This window comes from Lacerta agilis, chromosome 4, assembly GCF_009819535.1.
Source record: "Lacerta agilis isolate rLacAgi1 chromosome 4, rLacAgi1.pri, whole genome shotgun sequence".
NCBI lineage: Eukaryota > Metazoa > Chordata > Lepidosauria > Squamata > Lacertidae > Lacerta > Lacerta agilis.
The window spans coordinates 72,463,739-72,487,987 of record NC_046315.1 but is presented as its reverse complement, the minus strand read 5'-3'; the positions used below and the strand labels follow the sequence as shown (position 1 = coordinate 72,487,987).

Below are 24,249 nucleotides of genomic sequence, written 5' to 3'. Positions count from 1 at the left end.
GGCGTTGCTGGTTACCTCAACTTCCCATATTTTTTATTTTGTTTTAATTTTTACATTTATATCCAACCTTTCCTCCAAGGAACCCAAGGTGGCATACATATTTCTCCTCCCCATTTTATCCTCACAACAAACCCGTGAGGTAGGTTGGGCTAAGAGACAGTGACTGGCCTGAGATCATCCAGTGAACTTCATGGTCAAGTGGGGATTTGAACCCTGCTCTGCCAAATCTTAGTCCAGCACTCTTAACCACTACACCACCAATGTCATACGAACATCAGCCTACTTTACAGGGTTTCTGTAAGAAGGCCTGTGGCGATGTATGTGAGGCGCTATGAAAATTTAGCAACAGTGAAGACTTAACACAATGATTTTTCTACTAGTATCTTTTCAAGTAGAGTTACAGGTGGGTAGCCGTGTTGGTCTGCCATAGTCGAAACAAAATAGGAAATTCTTTCCAGTAGCACCTTAGAGACCAACTGAGTTTGTTCTTGGTATGAGCTTTCGTGTGCATGCACACTTCTTCAGATCTGCTACTGGAAAGAATTTTCAAGTAGAGGAGCATATTCTAAAATCTCTCAAGCAAAGTATCATGTTGGTCTGAATGATTCAGGGCACTGCTTAAATTTCAAGGATGTTTAACGTTACACTGTTTTTCAGTAAACTAAATGTGGATTTCTATCACCTCAGCAATAGCAAATATAACACAATATTGGGCAGTGTTCTTGGTGTTGGGAGGAATGACAAAATAATGACTAATTTATGCTTTCATTTTAGCAGCCAAAAAAACTATTTAGTTAACCTCCATTGTTGGCATCCATTTTTGTTTCTCATAGTGGTGTAAGGAGCTTAACAGCTCGAAAAAGCATTCCAACAAATCAGCAAGGCTGTGAAATCTCAAATCTGCCTAGCGCCTGTAGCTCAGTGCCAGCTTGGCCACCTCACTGGGCAAGGGCTGAGTGCTGGGTGATTCACTAAAATTAGCTGCCATGTCTGTAGGATTTCTTGGACAAGTGAAATGGCTGCTTACGTTCCACCCCTGTGAGTCACATCCAAATTACTGCCTCCTAGATTGGAGAGCTGTGTGTGTGAGTGTGAGATCACGTTTTGGGTTTGAAGGAAGTGAAAAGAAAATTCTAAATGACAGGGTCATGCTAAATAAGGCTGCTTCTTTTGCTCAGCTTCTTCATATGAGTCATGCTTCAAGAGGGTTCGAAGCAAATAGGCAGTGGAAGCCATGCAGAGAAGGGAGGGGAATAGATAAAATTAGTTGGCACTCCCTGGACTGAATATTTGAAAGAGAATGCTTTTACAGCTACAGGCATTCTTGTCTTGTTGTGGGGGGGGCAAAGCAGATGTTTGCAGTCCTGGCTCCATGTCCTTAATGGACTCCTTGGTTGCACCAGGCCCACCACTTACAGTACTTGCACATTGAGCTGTGTGAAAAAAACATGCAAGGTACGAGGCAGTGTGACATACATGGAAATTCCTTTCTGCCTCCAAATACTGTGGGGCAGAAGGTGTTTTAGAAAAGGTGCTGGCTCACGGTCATAATGCTTTAAGTTGGTGGATTTTAATCCTGGACACTAGCTTGCCTTTGTATATTTTAGGCTCAACTCCCCATAATTACTTTCAGATATTTATCTGATGATGATGATGATGATGATGATGATGATGATGATGAAAGAGGACTATAATAGAATTGTGGAGTTAGAAGGGACCCCAAGGGTCCTCTAGTGTAACCACCCCACCCCACCCCACATTACAGGAATATGCAATTACAGGTAGGTAGCCGTGTTGGTCTGCCATAGTCAAAACAAAATAAAAAATTCCTTCCAGTAGCACCTTACAGACCAACTAAGTTACCAAGAACAAACTTAGTTGGTCTGTAAGGTGCTACTGGAAGGATTTTATTTTTATTTTTTATTTTGTTTAGGAATATGCAAGTGACCCTTATGGGGGTTGAACCTGCAACCTTGGCGTTATCAGACTGAGATGCAATACTCAATACATCACGCAGCATTTGCTCCTGAACATAATTCTATCACATCTGTAGTAATAATCAGTATGAATTTCTTGTAAGTAAGTACCGGTAAATAAATAAATAGTACCCCGCCCATCTAGCTGGGTTTTCCCAGCCATTCTGGGCGGCTTCCAACAAAATATTAAAAATACAATAAAACACCAGACATTAAAAACTTCCCTAAACAGGGCTGCCTTCAGATGTTTACTTTTGATTGCATCTGTAAGGACAGAATCAGGCATGCAATCTAGGTTAGTGATGGCAAATACAAAACCCAAAGGCTGGCAAGGAGTCAAAAAAAGGATAACATCTTGCTTACAGGCCCCCAAACTAAAATGCATTTGGCTTAGCTGCAGGTAATTTTATGATGCCCCTTTTGCTTTCACTGCAAAGGATTGTAACTTTTGGTACCTCTTTTCTGATCCTGCAGTCTAGTGCCTAGGGAACTGGACAAGCAAGGATCTTGAAAGCTTGCCTTTAATTACCACCTTTACCATGGACTCCCTGTGGAGCCTTGGAAATGTCAGGATTTAGCAAAAATCCTGTGTTAAGTTAATCAACCCAGAGAGTGATTATGGGTATTGTGCTGAGAGTTTGCAAGGCCCTGTGTTATGCTAATTGATCATTAGGATGGTATGTGCATTTGGGGCTTTGGTATTCAGACAATTGGGAGTAAAGTAGGGAGCCAAATCTTGGTATATTGGCAGCTGGGGTTTATGGTTAAACCCCTGGGAAGCTTTCCATGGAGAGAGATTTCACAGCACCCACATCTCAAGAGGAGCTGTCTTTCATTGGATTCCCAGACATTTCTGTGCTTATCTCCAGCTTCCCTTCAGGCTCTCGCCAAGAATTGAGCAGCTCTTCGAGTTCTCCCCCTTCTTCCCCAACCTCTAAATTTCAAAAGGACACATTTTTCCTGAGTGACACCACACCTCCTGTAACATCCCTCTCCCAACTCTGCTATTTACCCAGAGCTCAGGCAGAAGGTCAGAGACTGGCTATTGTCCGTAATGACACCTTGATGGCCCTTGTCCCCAGGTGATTTCCTGGTTTAGTCTGCTTTTTAAATCTTAACGTCTGGCATCTTCCTTTCAATATTGCAAATATTATCTAAATTCTGCCATTTATTAATCTCTAACATTTCCTAATTCTAGCAGTTACAGGTGGCCTTGCACCCCCAAACTTTCGTTACCCCAGATCTGTAACAATACTGTATGCTGAAAGAATAAATTATGTTAAAACATTTTTGGCTTCCTGGACTCGTCATCTTCAATTATCCATACTTGTGCTATTGTTGGGTACAAATTATGATTATGCCGTCACTCTTGTTCTATAACCGGCTAGAGTAACCTATTTTCAAGATTTACATTCTGAATTGACAGTCATTTTTCCAGGTCAACAAAGAAGTGAGAGCTATTTTGATTCACCACTAGATGTCCCCAGTAAACAACTCTTAAACATCTCTGGACCAAGCCAATTCTTTTTAGTCACATATTTATTTAGTGCTTATGAGGCAAAATACAGTACGTGATTTAATAGTATATCTTACTACAGGTAACATATGAGCAACTATTGTCACTGATAACTATTTGTCACGCACCTTAATAACTGTAACCACTGCAAGTATTTTATTTATACAAGTACATACTGCAATATGAGGGTGCTTAATTGAAAACAGCAAGAAGCAATCATTAAAATGACTGGCCTGCCAAAAAAAATGCTTCAAAAAGAGGCATAGGCTCTTCAGCATAAAAAAAAGATTCTTGACAGTGAAAAGCAAGGATGTCTGCCAAATCTCTGTTGTACGAGTCTTCCAGACAATATTGTTGCATCTTGGTGTATATAATCAATACTGGTAGTGTAACAGCAGGTTATAGGGAGGGAATTACAGGATCTCTGAAGTCCTAACCCAATTTAAATCAGCCCAGTGGACCATTGTTTCAGTCACTGAGAGCATGAACCATGCATAGATATATAGTACAGTATTAGTCAAAAACTTATGGTGCCGGACTGCCAATGACTATGGTAACAACCGCAAGCGCATGGATAAGTGCTCAGCTGAAGCCAATGAGGTTCAACAGTCAAGTTGTTGAGATTCCTGCATAGCAGGGGGTTGGACTTAGATGACTCCAGGTCCCTTCCAACTCTACAATTAAATGATTCAAGTAAAAGTATATGAAAGTGAGCGAGGCATAAACTATGCTTCTGCTGTTTCACACCATAGCAAAGGCTTAATGTCCATGTCAATAATGTTGCAAGAGAATTCCTGGGACTGTACCATTTCAGAGTTATGGGGAGTTAATCACATATATTTCTTGAAATAAAAATATTCCTGTGTATGAAAAGTTAGCTTTTCGGCAACGAGACCTCTTGATATGTCAAGTTTTCCATGTGCAAAGGCATTGTTTAAAATGAGGACATGTAGCCCCCCACTCTTAACTCTGTAACTCTTCATTTGTGTGTAAATGAATTGAACTTGAAAGGAATTTCCTGTACTCAGGTTTGTCAGAGCTTTATGCAATTGCACATTTACTCAGTTGTTGTCCCAACAGTTTTGCACATTGTTGTGTTGGGTTTACACTTTAGTAAGGGTGTTTATTATTGTAGTTGATGAGTGATTCAGGCAGTGTTTAAGGGCAATTACATAGTTATGCTATGGATTTTTTTGGCCTGCAGCGCACCAGGAAATGAGGTGGCCGGCACTCATCCAACACTTCCCCAATTCCAATGAAGGCTGCTCTATCCAGGCTCAGTTTGCCCTTAGCCAGCCTCCACCTGCTTATCTCCTCGCTTGCCATCTTCCTCCTGCTCCTTAGTCTTGAGAGTTGCCCCTTTTAGAACTCAACAGGGAGGAAGATGGGAGACAAAATCAGAATTCGTTGGGTTTTTAAAAAGTGTTTCTAATCATACTGTGGATAACAATGGGGAGTTACCTGGGTCCCTAGGGTTGTGTGGAGATGAGCTAAGCCTGTCTCACCTGATATGGAAATATGAACAAGGCTGCAGTTCAAGGCTCCCTTGGCATAAACCCCACTGGATTCCTCCTGATCTGACAATGCATAGTAGGATTGCACTGTGATAGGTTCACAGTGGATGATGGATGATGAGACTTTGTCCAGTCATACCTAGAAGCCGTATGACTTACAACCAGACAGATGAGAGGAGTGGAGGATGGGTTATTATATAAATATACGCGCTTCCGCTCTCTTAACCCTCTTTAGATTTATGCTGGCCTCTCCGCGTGAAACTGCACTGAAAAACACACACTCGGCCAAAATTGCACCCAGCAGTCTGTGAAACTTTACCAAAAGAGCATCTTAAATGCGGAGCTCCCGGCTTAAAAATGAGGGTTACGTCAACACGGTTCACCCTAGTTCTCCTTTGTGTAGAACTGAAAGCCACCCCTCTCCACGCAGAACTGTGGCTGAAGCGAGGAGGAGACGCAGTCTGTTTGGAGAGGAACAGAAAACCAGCCGCGCCGCCGCTTCCCGGAAGCCTGCGAGGCGCTGGCCGGCCTCTCCCCCGTCACACACACGTGCGCTGCGGGAGGAGCGGCTGTCGGAGGGCATGTGCGCTCGGCTCACCAGGCCGGGGACTGGGGCGGGCGCTCGGCGGGGCGGTGCTGCCCTCAGCCGGGGAGAAGGAGTTATACAACCGCTCGGCGTTGCATAAGCGCCTGAGCCCGGAATAGTCTCAGCTGCCTGCTGCCGCGCTCCGGGAGCGGGGCCAGCGCCGCCCTGCTCTCCTCCCCCTGACCCCGACGCGCTCGCTCTCCTCTGGGGACGCCCCAGACGGAGCTGGCGGCGCGCCTCCCCCCCGCGCAGCCCTTTCATAACGGCGTCCGTCCAAGCCCTGGCGGCCACCAGGCTCCTTGAGCAAGGCAGCTCGGGCGAGGCGCGGCGGCGGCGGCGACGAGGGGCCGCCTCCCCGCTTTCCTGCTCCTCGCGGAGGCGCTGAGCTCGACGATGAAGCCGTAGCAGGAGCGCTCGCCGCCACCACCACACCCACCCAGTCAGCCAACCCGGCGAAAATGGAGCTGGGGGCCGCGCTCGGGCACCAGGCGCAGCAGCGCGCCCACCACCACCAGGCCCCGTCGGCGGCAGGAGGAGGAGGAGGCGGCGGCGGCCCCTGCGCGGAGATGTTGCAAGTAGCCGAGGAGGCTTTCCGAGGCGGGCAGTTCGCCCTGGCGGCGGAGATCCTGAGCTCGCAGCTGGCCGAGCTGGCGCAGCCCGAGCGGGGCCTTTGCCTCCGTCAAGGGGACGCGCTGGCCCGCGCGGGGCGCATGGCCGAGGCTCTGGATGCTTACAGCGCCGCCGCCAGGCTGGCCCGCCTGAGGCCCGAGGAGCTGCGCGAACTGGCCGAGAGCTTCGCGCTCAGCCTCCGCGACAAAGAGCTGCGCCTGCCGCCGTGGCGGGGGCCTGGTGGTGGCGGCGGCGGCGGCGGAGCAGCAGCAGCAGCTCCGGAGGGAGACGACCCGCTGGCGGACCCGCCTTGCTGCCGACCCCCGGAGCCGCTGGGCTGCCCGGTGTGCCGCCGCCTGCTCTGCGAGCCGGTGACTTTGCACTGCGGGCACACCCACTGCAAGCGCTGCGCCCAGAGCGGCGGAGGGGAGTGCGCCCGCTGCGCCGCCCGACGCCCAGCCTCTGCCCCGGCCGCGCAGCCCCCCGCCGGTCCCCGCGTCAACGTGGTCCTGGGCAGCCTGCTGGAGAAGTGGTTCCCGGCCGAGAGCAAAGCGCGCCGGCTGGGCGCTGAAGGGGACGCGTTGAAGGAGAGGCAGGAGCTGGCGGCCGCCCTGGAGAAGTACAACCAGGCCCTGGATCTCGGTGAGTGCTCGCTCGCCCGCCCGCCCGCCTTGTCGCGCACACCTCCTTCCCACAGAAGAAAGCTTCCCTGTTGCCTTTGTAAGCAGCAAGGGCAAAAACCCTGTCAGTGTGTTAGGCGACGCTGCGCCACAACTTCGACCTGTGTTGCTTTGGCTCGCAAGGGGACAAACAGGCCCAGTTGCGTTCCTGAGCTCCCTTCCTTATGTGGGAAGTGGATTAGGGATTTCCAGACGGGGAGAAAGCGCAGTGTAATGGGGGCCATTTCCAGGAGTGGGTGTTTCTGCCAATGTAACACGACGCAGGACAGCCAGGCCTTGCCTGATACATGGATGAGAAGGAATTTGGCAATAAGGGGCCCCTTCTCAACACCTGGGTGGAAAGTGCATTGTGGCGCTTTCTGCACTGCCTGGTGTTTTTGCAAACTATGTGAAGTGTAGAAAGTGGAAGTGTGTCACTTTCTTAAAAAGAAACACCTCCCCCACCCTAAGCTTGTGTTTCCTGGCACTGTGCAATTGGGGATCCCAATATTCTGTTGGCAGTCCTACCCCCCCCCCCCCCCGTGGCTGGGCAATCCAGTCATATGTGCAGCATATTAATAATTATTATTATCAGAGTTGGGTGCTGCAGTTTGTGAAGAACAGGAATCCGTTCAGTTCTTACAAACTGCTATGTGATTGTGCTTGGGCTGTGCCATAGCCCAGTGGTGAAATGATTTCTAGGGGTCAGAAGGGTCTGCGGCATAGGCGCAGTTGTGTTTCGGGGTTTGGAAGGCATGAGTATTGGGGAAATAGGCTGTGGGGTGTTGGGTAAAGGGTTAATTTGACTTCTCAAGTTATGTGGGAAATAAATTCTGTTTAGGTGGGTTCCAGCTGCCCATTCAGTAAAAAACTGGGTTTATGTTAGCATTGACCAGAAACAGCCATGTGGTTTCTTAGAATGAGGTAGGGTGTGCTCTTGAGGGCTGGCAGTTATACCCTCAGGATGCTTCCCAGCTGAAGCCAGGGCAGGGGTGAGAGCAACTACTGGGAATAGTTGACATCGGAACACATTTTGTATCTTCTGTGCATTGCTTTGTGGAGAATGTTAAGGGCCTCTGCAACTGCGAGAAATCAAGATTTTGGTCCAGGAGTTAGAAAAGTTCATACCCCACATGGTTTTCTCAATCCTGGTGCCTTGTGGCTCAAATTTATGCTCAAGAGCAGGGGTCGGCAAGGTATTCCAGCCATGGGCCTGATCATTCCCACGGAGATTGTCCGTAGGCAGGACATGCGCAGCATGATGCCGGAAATCGCATCTGTGCATGTCTGCAACGCCGGAAAAAGCTTCTGCGCATGCCCAGACGCCGAAAACCGCGCCTATGCAGAAGCGATTTTCAGCATCTGGGCAAGTGTAGATGTGATTTCCGGCGTCTGCGCATGTGCAGATGCCATTCCAGCACCACTTGGTGAGTCCCCGCACCACGCTGCATCGGTTTAGCGCGGCGCGCAGGAGACTTGCCGAGCGGGTGGCTCGTGGGCCGGTAAAACGGTCTCCGTGAGCCGCATCTGGCCCATGGGCCGGAGGTTGCCGACCTCTGCTCAATAGGTTCAAATTAGCTATCCTTTTCTCTGGCACAACAACTTAAGCCACTTATTTTGTATTAGTTTCTGAGTTCTGTTTGACTTGTCAGGCACCAGTAAGAAAACAGCCTTGTGGGAAATAATTCTAGAGAATTTTAAATTGTATATTAGTGAAAGTTGAAACGTAATTGTAGCCTAGGCATGGCAGTGCTTTGTGACATTGTCAACACAGAGGTTTATGGGGCTTTGAGCATTTTGGAAACTCAGAAAGGGTGTAAGGTGTGCACCTGAAGATACAAGCTAATCCTTCTTCATCACATACCTTTTCTAATGCAGCAATACATCTTCATCTACTGCTCTGCCAGTGTCCAGTAGGTACATACCATTTTCACTGCCAGCTTTTTGCCTTGCCACAAAAATAGCTGGGAATAAATAAGATGAAACTTCCTGCTTGGCAGAATCTCTAAAACATGTGCAGTGTGGGTAAGAGATTCTGCCAATCGTCTTTATCCAAACCTTGAGAAATTAATAAATGACTTCTCTTACCTCAGGGACTTCCTTACAATTCAAAGCAAAAGTTGTAGCAGCTACTGTATCCACAGAATTTACAGATACGCAGTTGGGCACCCTGCAGATTATCTGTGTGTTGTTAATTTGTTCATGGCGGGAGATGGAGGGCTTATTTTTTAAAAAAAAACAACAAAAGAATTTACAACATTCCATTTTCATCTACAAATTCGCGACAATCTGAGAATTTGAGAATAGATTCTGTGTATTTGCTGGGGACAACATCAGAATTGCATAATATTGTTTCCCTGAATACTCATCATCACAACACAGTGTAAGAGAGTGTGACTTCTCTAATCACATTTGGAACCTTATACCTAAGATGTTGACATGCTTACTGTAAGACCACCAGAACTGATTGCATAATACAGATGGATTTCAAAACCTTTTTGGTATCTACGGTATGTGACTAAGAAAAGGAAGCCATGTCTCCGGAAACGTCAAATAGGTGCATTTGGACAGGCAGAGTGAAAGTTTCACTGTTGCTGGTTGTGGTTAAAATTTCAGAAATATGGGTGTACGTGAATTAATGCATGAATCAGAGAGTCCGGAACACTGTGGAATGCCATGGTTCCAGGTTTGGCTGTGTATGCTTGATGAAGTGTAAACTTTCACAGGTCATCCTGACCTTTTGAAATGCCAGTAGGGAGGAGTACTGTTGGTTCTCTTCTGATAGGCTGTTTCAAAGTTTTTGGAGCTGGGCCTTTCTTGGTGACTTCAGTAGGCTGGGAACAGAGCTTGTATATAGGGAAATATGTTTTTCCTTATTTTTTCAGTCGTTATTTTGCTATCATTACATGTAACTGGTCAGACATAACAAACGAAAACCTTCCCAAAGTAGAGGTGTTGGTAACCTTCAGCTTTGCAGATGTTGCTGACCTCTACAGCTCCCATCATTCTTGGCCATTGGCCGTGCTTACAGGGACCAATGGGAGTTGTAGTTCAGCAACAGGCTTCCAACACCTGCAATAATAGAGAGAACTATTGGAGCTGAAATAGTCTTCCTTTTGTCATGTCAAGCAGCAAAACTACATTTGTTTCACGCCTCATTGTTTCATTGGAAAACACATTCTGATATGAGGAAAGTTTCTGTAATTGTACGTCTCTGCATCTTGAATTATCTCTATATTGTGATACCAAAGTGCACTCTTTTTAACCTAGTAAAGCAAATCAGTGGAATTGATTTACCTAGCTGTGTCTCCTTTGTCATTGTCAACTTAACCATGGAGAAGTTCTTTCTGTCAATGATCTTGCAAGCTTTAAAGCAATGCTTCATTTTTCAGTTTTGTAATGAGTTGCAGGGTTGTTGTTTTTTAGAATAAAACTTTTGGGATAAATTCTTGAAAAGTATTTGGTTAAAACCCAACACAGATCATTATCCCCTGGGAAAGCTTGATTTGTGTGGTCCTTCTTGGGCCCATCTCAAACTAGAAAGCATTTAGCTCAGGTTTAGGGAGATTTTTAAAAACGCATCTTCTCATTCTCCCAGTGCTTTTAAAAAAAATGTTTTTATTCATTTTTTTGACAATAACAACAAACAAACAAATGAAAAGGCAAACAAAAAACAAACAAACCCCTACATCATTCATATACTTTTCCACATATAAGCTCAATTTCTATCAATAAACAATAACAAGAAAAAGAAAATTATAGTAATAATGTTTATGTCAAAATTATATCCAGTTCATTTTAGTCGTTCCATTCATCACAGAAAAAGGAACTAAATTATATATGGGTATTTGACTTCTCCCAGTGCTTCTATGGACAGTGAAACAGTACCTAAATACTAGCAGTCATAATGCACAACGGGTTGTTAAAGGGTTTTAAAATATTAATACTTAATATTTAAAATATTAATATTTAAATTTTAAAATATCGTTTTGCCAAAGAATTGATAACACACCTAAGGCTACTTGGATCTGTATTTTTAATATTGAGTGAAGTGTTCAGCACATAAATGCAGCTGAAAGTTTGATTCTGGAACTACGAAAATGCATTGGCTATTTTAGTAGTTCTTACTGTAGTTTGAGGCTGCGCTAGAAATATGGATCCTTAACAGCTTTTTTGCTAGAAGTGTTTGTAAAAGTAAGGAAGATACAGTAGTCAACTGAGCTGCTTCCAATAACTGTGGCATCTGTAACTGAATCCAAGCCTGATATTATTTCATAAACTTTATACACTGCTTGATTGTAGGGGGGAAAGAACCACACAAAGCAGTTTACGAAAAGATAAAACAATAAAAAGGGGGGAACCACTAATCAGTAATACAACCAGTGGGGACGCGGGTGGCACTGTGGGTTAAACCACAGAGCCTAGGGCTTGCTGATCAGAAGGTCGGCGGTTCGAATCCCTGCGACGGGGTGAGCTCCCGTTGCTCGGTCCCAGCTCCTGCCCACCTAGCAGTTCAAAAGCACGTCAAAGTGCAAGTAGATAAATAGGTTCCGCTCCAGCAGGAAGGTAAACGGCATTTCCGTGCGCTGCTCTGGTTCACCAAAAGCGGCTTAGTCATGCTGGCCACATGACCCGGAAGCTGTACGCCGGCTCCCTTGGCCAGTAACGTGAGATGAGCGCCGCAACCCCAGAGTTGGACACGACTGGACCTAATGGTCAGGGGTCCCTTTACCTTTACATTTAATACAACCAGTATTTAAATCTTTATATGTTTTAAATATGTGGAAGCTGCTCAGGATCTCTCCTGGTTAGGATCCCTCATGGCCATTTCTCCATTTGACCAGAGATGTCTTGAAGTTCAGGTTCCATTTCAAATGCTGTTTTTAAAACCATAGTACAAAAATAAACCTTGCTACTCATGGCTCATTTGGGAAAAGCCAACCACAAGCACTGACTGGTTTGCACACAACACAGATCCAGGATCTACCTTGTTCTCTCCCTGACTCACTGAAGGAAGGAGCAGAGGATGAGCACAGCACACATAGCACACTTTAACCCATAGTTTATTTTAAACTATGATTTAAAGTGAGCTACAAACCAGGGCAGCCATCAGCCATCTGCAGAGGCTGGGGTTGAAAGGTTGTGCATACCGCTTAGGAGAGCTCTGAGATGTGATCACCTAAATTCTCCATGGCTCACTAGGCTAAGTTGCCGCCTCATCCCATGAAGTTTAAGTTCCAAGGTTCCTGATGCTACAGTGGCTGCTTTGTTATGAAATCAGAGATAAGGGCTGAAACTAGGCTTTCTGTCCCCACCCCCCCACCCCGGGGTAAAGATCCAGTTTGGCACCCTACCCCCCAGAAGCGTGTTTGCATATACATACACACATACACACATACATACATTCTCCTCAACACATTTATTTGTAAAGGGCATAAAAAGTAGGCAATATATTATTTGAATACAAAGGAATCCTAAGAAGTATTATGACTGAATGACCAAGGGAAAAATGAGCATCCCTCCCAGTAAAAGCAAATTGTTTGTCAAAAGTAGAACTTGCATGTTCAGCGAGTGTCTACTTGAGGTCAGGTTTTGAATTGGATTTATTTGGTCACAAGATCATTAAAAGACTGCATTTCCATAAGACCAGCCAAGACCCTCTGTTTCCTTTTAAAACGTCTCCCCCCCCCCACCCCTTGAGACTTTTTGCCACTGACCCCTCTTCTTGGTTCTGTGCAAACCCTTTCAAGGAGTTTTGACATACAGATTTACTCCCAAGTAAGCTTCAACAGTATCCCTTTCAATTTTATTTTTGTTTGATTGCTCACTTTAGGAAATGAGTCATTTTAGGCTCCATGGAAGGTGAAGAAATGTTTTTTGCGAGTCTAAAGTAGAAAGCGCCCTTCCATTTACAATCCTAATGTAGCCAGGCCGACCAGAGCTTGCCAGGGAACAGGCTCTGGCAGGGAAAATGTTCGCACACCCCTTATTTTCCTGTGTGTAGGTCATGTATAGTCTGTAAAATGACTCAACTGTAAAATGACTCAACACATTCAAAGTTCGGAAGGGATCATAAAATCATATAATTGTAGAGCTGGAAGGGACCCCAAGGTTCATCTATCCCATCTGATTCTCTTCCTCAGCTTCCTGCCCCTCCCTCCCTTCCTCCAGAATTTCTTTCTCAAACTGGAGCAAACCCATAGCATAGGGGATCCTATCTTCTGCTTCGCTGGGGAGAGCCACACAGCTTTTTCAGATTTTCCAACTCTCCCTTTCCCTGCATTCTGTTGTAAATGAGCCTTCTTCAACTTCATGGGGAAAGGGGAAGGATAGCTGCCATCACTTTTTCATCTTCCTCTCTGGCTGAAGCCTCAATGGCACCCCTCTGGCAGCTTCACCCAGAGGCAGAAACTCTGGCTAGACACCCCGCCCCACCCCATCCCTAGCTATGCCTCTGCAGAGACCATCCTCAGTAGGAAGGACCACAAAATTGCAGTTGCCTTCCAATAGTCGAGATCTCTTCTGCGAGTATGTTGAACAAGCTGTAAAGAAGTATTTTCAAAGGGTAAAGGGTAAAACAGGAAGCTAGTCACTGGAACTCCAGTGGGGAAAGATGGATTTCAGAGAAGCTGGTGAGATTTTGACCTCTAACTGAGGTTACGCCTTTCCTAAACATAGTCAGTTAGACAAGGTGAATAAGCTGTCTCTGTGTGTGTTACACAGCATTGCCTATCATAAGATTAGAGCTATCTTGTGTACAGAAGGTCATTGACATGTGGATACGTAAACAACTTCCTACACATAGCCTTGCTGCATCACAGACAAGCCTATACTTTAAAATGGGCGAGATAGCAGCCTGGTAAATGGAACAAAAAGAAAAACAAGGCCTGGCTTAATCACACTGCATCAAGTTATCAACAGTGAAATGCTTTACTGCCTTTGCAGTTTATGACTCATCCTGCAGCATTTCTAGAAAAGCCTTTTCCCTGGTCTGTGACGAAAAGAGCCTTATGTAAAATGTGTTGATGTTTCTACTCTTGAGACAATAGGCAGTCAGAGGCACATCAGAACCATTCCTTCACATTTCTGTGTGGCAAAACGGTGATTTGATCACTAAAATAACTTGCAGTGGTTTAAATCAAAGCTGCCAACCTTTGCTGGCTTGTGGGCAACAAATTGCAATACAGGAATAGGAATAATTTTATTGGCCAAGTACCAACATACTTGGAATTTTGCTTCGGCTACATTGCAATATAAACGTACCTTATACAACACTATTCCACTCACAATACAATAAAACAGCAAAGGAACCCCGCCCATAACTGGCCTCCCCTTCCGCTACATTTAACAATTTAATGGCGCAAGGGAAGAAACTCTTCCTGCGCCTAGCCGTTTTTGTATATAAAGCCCTGTAGCGACGTCCAGATGGAAGTAAATCAAACAGATGATGACCGGGATGCAAAGGATCTGTGACAATTCCCTCTGCTCTCTTCTTGACTCAGGTAACATAGAGTGTCTCTATTGAAAGCAAGCTGGCACCAATTACCCTTTCTGCAATTCTTAATGCTTGTTGGAGCCTTTTCTTGCCCATCTTGGAGGCTGTGCTGTACCAAGCAGTAATAGAATTGCAGAGAACAGTTTCAATGATACCTCTGTAAAATTGGATCAACACTTCCTGGGGCAATTTAAATTTACTTAGTTGACACAAGAAATACAACCTCTGGTGGGCCTTCTTAATAATACTATTGATGTTGCATGACCAATTTAAGTTTTGAGAAATTATAGAGCCCAGAAACTTAAAGGACTCTACTACTACAACCAAATGGCAATATGGAACAAGCCTCAGCCATCTTGGATAAGCTAACAAGAATCATACATGGCTTTTTTCTTCATTTTGAGGAGCGGAGGGAGCTTTATGTCAGACTGTATGTTGGTGGCTAGATCGGGGTTCCACACATTGTGCACAAGCAAAGTGGAGTGTGTCATCAAGTGTACACTCAACAGGGAGTTGCAGTTGGTCTCAGCTTGCTTGACACTTGTACCTGCATGACACCTCTGTGTTTGCAGAGATACATCTGTTATGTTCCCTGCCACCCACCCCATTACAAATTTAGGCGTACACTTAAAGCACATCAGGAATATATCTAGAAATGCAATGTAGCACCTGGAAAAGGACCCAAAATGAAACCTGTATGAGTGTGCAGAAGCGGTGTCATTCTTAATCCTGCTTCTTTGCAAGCTCAGAACACAGGGAAGCCTCTTCAGTTGAAGAATAGTCCAGTTTCTGGCCTGCTTCAAAATTCACTTAAGCAGTACCCAAGGTCAGCACTCTTTGCAAGTGATGTGGCATTGCTTTTGTGATAACACAATTAAGCATTTTGTAGAGAAATTGGAAAAATGCAAGTCTGAGAAAACCAGAGGTGACAATCCTTTACCAACCAACCAAGTAGTAGTTTATCGCAAGGTGTGCGGCAAGTTCTTGGCTTATGTTTCTTTGTCAAGTGGGGAGCAGAAGCCTTCCACTTCTACCTTTGGATTTCAGAACAGGCACAGAAGTCTGGAATAAAAGTTTTCCCAGCACTTGGCAGGAAAATGCAAGCTTAGTTTGGGGTTATATGCACCCTGCATAAGGCCATTTTTATTAGCGTTGTACATGCCTGTACAAGTACCATAAAGTCTTTCTGTTGCAAAAAGATTTAAATACAGCTGGTGATAAGAGGATGTTTACCTCCAAGGATAGTTTCTCCTCCTGTTTGTTTGTTTGTTTTGTTCTTCATATTCCTTGTAAGAGTTCTGTTCTGCTCAAATCTTCATCTTAATAGAAACGAATGAGATTATGAAAGCCAATTCCCAGGGTTCTGCATTCAAAGAGAAAAATGTAAAGAGAGGTTAGGGGAAACCATGCAAGTGTAGTGCTGTTCTGTAGTATTTTAGTTCTTAAGCTCTCTCATCCTATTTGTTGCTGTTTGGACCATCAAGATGGAGAGATCCAGTCCTAGAAATAAGAACAGGGCTTCACAAAAGAATGGGAAAGGAGTACAAATGAATATTGGGGCGATGATTTGGTTGCACTGATCCTAAAATGCTCTGTGGAAGCTGTGGGGTTTTGTGGGGAAGGGGGATTTGTAGGGGGACGCATTAGCCTGATGGAATAACTGGAATTCAGTTCCGTGTATGACAGGAAACACAAAGGTGAGAAAGGAGACAAGAGGGTTGGAGTGAGCAAATGAGGAAGTGGAGGTTGTAAAAGAAATCCAGATAGGGATTGCTGGACATTAAATACCAGTATCTTGAAGATGATCTTGGTGCAATGGGGAACAGTGCAAAAACTATAGAAAGAGTGATCAATCATACAGAAACTAGAGGGCACCCCACCAGAATTCCACCTCGCCCAAATCTTGCAGGATAAGGATACTCATACGACCCTGAAAGTGGCAAGGTTCCTGGTCGCTGTCCTTACCCAAAAGCGACGCCAAGGAGCACTACAAGCTAGCTAAGGCTTAGTATGCCATTCTATTTTATTGTATTTTATTGTTCTGTGGTGTTTTAGCGGCTGTTGTTCCCACTTGCACAAGTTGTTATCTATGTGTTTTTTACTTGTATGGGCCTATGGCCGTAAATAAAATTCTAAATTCTCATAGAAAGAGAAAAATCCTCATAGCAACAGAGATTACCGGTATCTAAGCTGAGGCATCCCTAAATGACTGGCAAGTAGAGAGAGCTTCAGCAACTAGTTGCGTAAAGGTAAAGGTACCCCTGACCGTTAGGTCCAGTTGAGGACTACTGGGGTTGTGCGCTCATCTCGCTCTATAGGCCGAGGGAGCTGGCGTTTGTCTGCAGATAGCTTCTGGGTCATGTGGCCAGCATGACTAAGCCACTTCTGGCAAACCAGAGCAGTGCACAGAAATGCCGTTTACCTTCCCGCCGGAGTGGTACCTATTTATCTACTTGCACTTTGACGTGCTTTCGAACTGCAAGGTTGGCAGGAGCTGGGACCGAGCAACGGGAGCTCACCCTGTCACGGGGATTCGAACCACCGACCTTCTGATTGGCAAGCCCTAGGCTCTGTGGTTTAGACCACAGCGCCACCCGCCGCGTGGCACTAGTTGCATACTGGTTACTAATGCTTAAACGGATTCTTAAGTGGGATTCATTAGGGTGACTTAGTAATTCTAGATTGTCCCAGAAGCGCCAGCAGTTCCTTCTTTCTTTTTCTGTCTTTCTATTTCTTTTCCTGTGTAATTTGTAAGAGGCCACTATTGTATAGTGATTTTTTTTTTGGTAGAACTCCTCCCAAATGGCATTTCCTTCCAGTATTAACCTATATGTTATTATGAGTAATGTGGGACAGTAAAAAAAGAGAGAGCGAGAGAGAGAGCCATTTTTATTTTAGAAAAAGAGAACAGAAATGACACCTGATTGAAGGTAGTTCTTAAATGCTGCATTTTAAAATTAAAATGAATCAAAGAGGGTGGGGTGGGGAAATGGTGTAATGGTGGGGGGAAGGACTGCAAAGCACAGTATAATGAGGCTTCCCTTCTCCCACAACAAAATAACATGCCCTGCTTTTAAATTTTGAAATAAGATAATGCCAGTTCTGCAGGGACATTGTAACTGGCATGATTCACAGAAGTTGTTTGAATGGATAAATGTACCAGGATTGCCTGATAGTACAAGGGAAATTGCTGAGTCGTCTTTTTTTAAAAAAAGATTTTTTTTGCCCAACTTAAATTGCTATAAATAGGCCCCCTGCTATTATATTCCTAGATAGCTTTTTGTAGCTTGGACCTTCATTGTGTGTCTCAGCAGGCATTCCTGTGCAGCAGTAGCAAATAACTCTGTTTTCTTAGATTCCACCCCCCCCCCCAAAAAAAACCCAGTTTGGTTTAAGTGTCTCAGTGTGTGAACTACTTTAGGAGGTGTCTTTTGACTGTAGCTTTGCTTTTATATTGTTGACACCGTTATTTGAGGTAAGAAGAGCACCAAGAGCAGCTAAGGAACATGCAAAGCCAAATTTAATTAATACCACCCAGAAGCTCCGAAATATATTGGAATAAAGGTGCATATGTAATGTAGTTCAGTAGCGACATTTCCTTTCCTCTCTTCCTGTGTATTTTTGGGGAAATGTGTGAGTACCGGTAGATTATGCGCTGCCTAAAAATAGTAGTGGAGGTAGATAGATAGGAAAAAAGAAAAGAGGTTCAAGCAAGTGGTTGGTTTCTTTCTTAATGTGAACAAGGAGACATTCAACTCAATGTACCGTACTCTTCACTGGATTGCCTTGTCGATTTCGCTCAGATGTTAAAGGTTGAGCTAAAATTGGCCGGATGCTGCTGTTCAGTGCAGGTTGGTGGTTCTGCATAAAGGTGACTTTCCAATTTCAGATGTCAGTTCCTCTTCCTTCTGACAGTAATAAATAAACATTTCCCTGCATAGTCGAGCACGGTGGTACCCATATGCACGCTGCTATGTTTTCCCCATATAATGACCTTTTAAAAATAAATAAAAAATGCCAACACAAGCATGTGGTAGTGGTACAGTCCAACCTCTGGAGCTCGAAAAACTCTGCTCAGTTCTCTAAAAGCGGGGTGGGGGGGCGGACAATTGCTGAAATGTTTTGGAAGGTTGAGCTATTGTAGCTTCATGGCTAAATTTGTGAATTGGAAAGCCCTTGCTTGAAATTTCACTTCTACAATGAATTCACCAGGTGGCAATAAGCCAGCTTTCACTCAGCCCCTTTCAGGATGGCAGCAGCAAGCCTACCTTACAGGGTTGTTTTCTGAATGTGTAACCGTTGAAATAACACTATCTAAATTCTGTGCACTAATAGCAAGGAAGTTATAACCCTAGCTTATTCAGTATCGAACTCTTAGCTTCTTCCCACTTCTGCTTGTAGTCATAAAATCCTATCTCTACCAGCTAAAAGGTAAAGGGACCCCTGACCATTAGGTCCAGTCGTCTCCGACTCTGGGGTTGTGGCGCTCATCTCGCGTTACTGGCCGAGGGAGCTATCGTACAGCTTCTGGGTCATGTGGCTAGCATGACAAAGCCGCTTCTGGCGAACCAGAGCAGCGCACGGAAATGCCGTTTACCTTCCCGCTGGAGCGGTACCTATTTATCTACTTGCACTTTTGACGTGCTTTCAAACTGCTACGTGGGCAGGAGCTGGGACCGAGCAACACGAGCTCACCCCATTGCGGGGATTCGAACCACTGACCTTCTGATCAGCAAGACCTAGGCTCTGTGGTTTAACCCACAGCGCCACCCGCGTCCCTATGCAATGCCATTCGATTTTCTCAGTGTTGCATTGTGTTATGTGCCTAAGTTTGAGTTAACCACTATTGCACCTTTTCTCTCTCTCCCTCTTCTTCCTGAATATGGTCTTTTTCTTCTTCCTCTTTTGTGTTAACTGCTTGGTTCGCTTCCTACATGTTGCTTCTAAAGCTAGGAACAACACTAAAGCTGCAATCCTACACACACTTTCCTGGAGGTAGAAATATATGGGATTGCTCTGTTAAATAAATGTAACGTAGGTTTTCTCGAGAAGGTTTTGATCCTTTCAGCTCTTGTTAGCTCTCAGCAACTTCGTGACCTCTTTTAATATGCCCATTGCTGGTTTGCACTAAGCTGCCTGCTTCCTGTAGGTCACGTGCAGCTGAATAAACGGTTTATTGCAACTGTTTGGTAATTAATACAGATACAAAAACAAAACCCCGTGTCAAGCCATTTGGGAAAGAGACTTATTGTTAAATAAATGGTAGAGCTGGCATGTCCTAGAAATAATGTGCCTATCTCTGTTGCTGATACCAGGAAAAGTTCTACCACATTGCCTATCTTTTGTCGTCGTCTTTGGTGATCACTCATAGCCGAGTAAGATTGTCTTCCATGAATATTGTCTTAACAGTGTGTCCATAAGGTGACTATCTTTGTAATCCTATATGAACACGTGTTTTAACTAGGTAGAGTGGTGGGGAGATTTATGTGACCTCGTGTGGTTTTATTTTAGTCATTTGTTAGTCATGGGAAGGTGGGATATAAATGTGTTAAAATAAATGCTTGGTAATTTTCAGTGATGGCAGGTATCAAAGCCATCAAAGCAGGTATGATTCAAAGCAATTTGTTCTACCCAGTGCTATTTTTTCTTTAAATAAATGTTTAGGGGTACTCTCATTTTGACTCAAGATAATTATCATTTTATAGTTCAAATCGGGGAAAATAAATACAGTGTATATCTATCTATCTATCTATCTATCTATCTATCTATCTATCTATCTATATATCTATATCTATATCTATATCTATATCTATCCCGCCCATCTGACTGGGTTTCCCCAGCCACTCTGGGTGGCTTCCCACAAAACATTAAAATACAGTAGTCTGTCAAACATTAAAAGCTTCCCTAAACAGGGTTGCCTTCAGATGTCTTCTAAAAGTCAGATAATTGTTTATTTCCTTGACATCTGATGGGAGGGCGTTCCACAAGGCAAGCGCCACTACTGAGAAGGCCCTCTGCCTGGTTCCCTGTAACCTCACTTCTCACAGTGAGGGAACTGCCAGAAGGCCCTCGGAGCTGGACCTCAGCAGATGGAGATGCTTCTTCGGGTATCTAAGGCCGAGGCGAGGTACAAGAACTAACCCCCATTGGACAGGAACCATTGACAGGCAGCATAGCTCAGTGGGTAGAGCACGTGTCTTGCATGCAGAATGTCCCAGGTTCAGCCCCTGCTGTTGCCAGTTAAAGGGATCAGGGAGCAGGGGATGGGGAAGACTCCTCTCTCTATGGCAGTGGAGAGCTGCTGGTAGTCCAAGTAGACAGTGCCAGACTGACAGACAAATACTTTGACTGGTATCAAGCAGCTTCCCAGCTGTGGTTAATGGGGTGTAGTCTTCCTTTCCAGTAGACAGCCTTTGCCATACGTTCTCACATGTTGTTGGGCCAGACACGCTTCAAAACATGGTTGAAAAAAGCAAATCACTGTGCCACTCACTGCCCTGTTGTTTTGAATGGTTTGTGGTGTTTCACGATGGGGGCATGGATGGAAAATTATATTATATTCACAGTATTTTTATCTGACCATCTCTCCCTTTTCCTCCTTCCTCTTTCTTTTTCACAACAAAACAGAGCAAGGATAACTGAAAGAGTGTTTTGGGTTTTTTTCTGGTTTTCCCTTAAAGAATTGGTTAAAATATAACTCGGAAGCTGGAAGTGCTTATGTAAGTTTGTTTTTCTTTCCCTAGCTTCTCTTGATAACGTGTATGCTAACATTGTTCACGTGGCAATGAAAAGATGTCCCACATGCCTTTTGGACTACAGTCATTCACTGACCCAGCAAGCATGTTGTGTCTTTTCCTAGGTCTTAGTTCAGGCTTTTGTAATCTTTTCAAGGTCAGGCCTACAGATGCCTGTCTTCAGTGCTGCTTGTCCAACTGGCAGGAGCAATCTACTTTGAACAAAATACTTAATTTCTGCTTTTATGCAAGGTAGTTTTAGGTAGACAATTAGGGGGTTTGCCTCTCACTCATTCCTCCTCTGCCTCACACGCAAATCATCACCATCATCATCATCATCAAGAGCCTGCCAGATTTCACGTAAAAAAGAAGTGATAATCAGAGCTTAAAATGTTTTGCTATACTGCCTCAACGTGACCGAGAAGCAGACAAATGTGTCTGGTGTTTTAAAACTAGGGTTGATGCAACCTTTAGAAAAAGAACTGATCATCCCACTCCTTTTCAAAAGCATCACATTTGCCATCTCTGAAATCCGCTCTTCCACTGAGTACACGTGCTCAGAAGAAATATCATGCAGTGGGAGTTGTGGTTACCTAGAGACTGTCAGTAGCTCTCATCTTTATGAAGCTGTATTACATTTTTATGTTGGTTTAAAAAAAATAAAATTGTACGCATATGGCTCAACCTTCATCTGTTAAACACGTAGCTAGGAATGATTTAAATGGGAAATAGATTCCACACTCAATGAATCTACTACAATAAATAGGTATATCCCAAAGCCTTGACGTGACTTCAGTGCACCCTAGGTGAATTTCTTTTATCTTGCTCACATAAAAGGTTAGCCATTTCCTACTGTACTTCCTATCCTGCCTTAAGTGATAGGATGTTATTTCTGGACAAACATGTGCCTTTGTGGAAGCATTTGGCAGATACAGAACATGTGTGATGGCTGGGTTTCTAGTTTGCAGCTTCTGGGTATGAACCTGTGCTTTTACTCTTACAGTACGTTTTCCTTTGTTTTGCCATTATAAGATTGTAGCCAACATTTAGCAGAATTTTTAGCAGTTGATAAATACTGCTGAAAAAACATGGTTGTTTCTGGGACAGCAGAAGATTAATGTAGGGCAGACAGGAATGGACTATACAGAATGAACTTAGAGAGCAGCTCTAGAATGACTGTTCTGTTAACAGCAGAGGCTGGGTGTGCAACATATAATTAAAGGACTCCTAATGATGCTTAACCACAAGTAAACACTACAGGTGAAGGAAATGCAACTGGCTACCTGATTATATTTATATATTACTGAACTATTTATTCTTTCTGGTTACAAAAGACATTCCATAAGAGGGGACGCTTAGGTCAGAATAGGCCTTCCAGTCTTGGTCTCCCTGATGGAGCTTGACAGAACATTGCTGGATATGGTGTTGGGAACTCTCAGGTTGTAGATATGGGGAGACTTTTATCTCCATTTGAGACCTCCTTAACTGGTGGGTCTCAACAAACCCAGGGCCCCCATGACAACTGTGGGCTTTGACCCAATATATGTCAGGCAGTTGTGTGTGGGGCAGTTGCACTCTGGATGGGATTTTTCTGTATGGGTTGAGATGGGATTATCTGGAGTTTGCGAGCCTTTAATTACTAGTACTCCTTTATCGTTGATGGATTACTACTACCTGCTTGAGTGTGGGAAAGCTGATTACTTTTGATCTCTACTTTTGATATCAGTGGCAGTAATTGGCTTTCTGGAATGTTGAGGATTGCTAAGAGGTGGCACTCGGTTGCAATGTTTCTGTACCTACCTTGCAGGGCAGTTCCTGAAGGTGGTATTTCCATTCCTTGTGGGAGACAATCCTGTGCATTTTTTCAAGGTTCTGTCTGTGCTTCTTAACACCTGCATGAGACAGCTTCATGGAGTCTTCTAGGGATTTCCTTTTATATCCAGGATGGCAGGGTCTTCCATGAATAAGATTCATAATGAACTGGATAAGGGTGAGAAAACTAAAGTTCAGTCAGATGAGATGGACCTGTTGATGCTGGGTGGTGGGCCTTTTCTTAAATGGGAGTCTCATTTCAATTAAATAAAGAGCAAACATGCACCTTGGGAACCTGTAGCTATTTCATGATACCCAAATGGCAGCCATGACCAGTAATGTGTTCTTCCAGCTTTTGAGTAGCATACAGCTGTCTGCATCACATCCTAGATACCACACAACTAGATGTTTGGCATGCCCCTGGTAGCAACACCTCTGGGCTACTGTAATGCAGTGCTCTTCAGCCTACCCTTGAACTAGTTTGCAAGCTCCAGCTGATTTGAAGTGTGGCAGCTTTACTTCAGAGGTTGCTGAGCTCATATAAAAGTTATTCTGGCTGGTTCTAACTCTCCCTTTTAAAAAAAGATGCCCTTGAAAGGTAGGTATTGAACTTCTGGTCCTTCAAAGGACTTGATTCCATCTGTCCCCATTCTGCTAATAATGGCCTGCCCAGTGAAGGGATCCCTTAATTGAGAGAAGTCTGCAGTGTTTTTTCTAGCATGAGGGAAAGACTCTGGCAAGGCATGGATGTTGCTGATTTCTTTTTTTATGCTGGGAATAGTGGGAAGTTGTAGTTCAACACCTATGATTCCATGGAGGAAAAGGACACTAGCCTAAGATTTTGGACTTCTCCTACCATAAAATGAGCCCTCCATCACCTAGCATTCCCCTAGGTGAGCAAGGTGCAAACAGAATCATGTTGGGAAAGTTTCCTTGCAGCACCTTCCTTAATTCTGTCTATCGTGGTTAAACACCCCTGCTTTGAATTTTTGCCCTATTCCAAGTGTTACGACGATGTCACCTATACTTTTAATTCTTTCATTGTAAGCTGCAGTAATGTTTTTTATTTGCATTCCTGCTGTAACAGACAACATTCATTTTTAGTTGCACTTAGATGTACCTTGCAGATGCATAAACTGGTATGTTTTTTGCAACTCCCTTTTATAACTCTGAAAATTTGTAGCGGTGGTGAAGATTATTCAACGCCGGCAGTATTTTAGGGATAAATGCAGTACTTTTTTTAAGGCTGAATGCAGTAAAAATGAATTGTTAAATTTACTCCACTCTGTTCTGCATTAATAATTAGTAATACCATTCCCTGAATAAGCCTTGCACCAGTTTTATAGGC

General features: G+C 44.3%; 1 protein-coding gene across 1 annotated transcript in view; it reads left to right on the top strand.

Annotated features, from left to right (window-relative positions):
• The first annotated feature begins 5,920 nt into the window (after positions 1-5,920).
• The window catches only part of LONRF2 (LON peptidase N-terminal domain and ring finger 2), a 40,587-nt gene continuing 22,258 nt past the window's right edge, over positions 5,921-24,249 (top strand). The window contains exon 1 of the mRNA XM_033147587.1: positions 5,921-6,843. Within this exon, the coding sequence (XP_033003478.1) occupies positions 6,051-6,843 (793 nt within the window). The 5' untranslated portion in view covers positions 5,921-6,050. The remainder of the gene's footprint in view (positions 6,844-24,249) is intronic.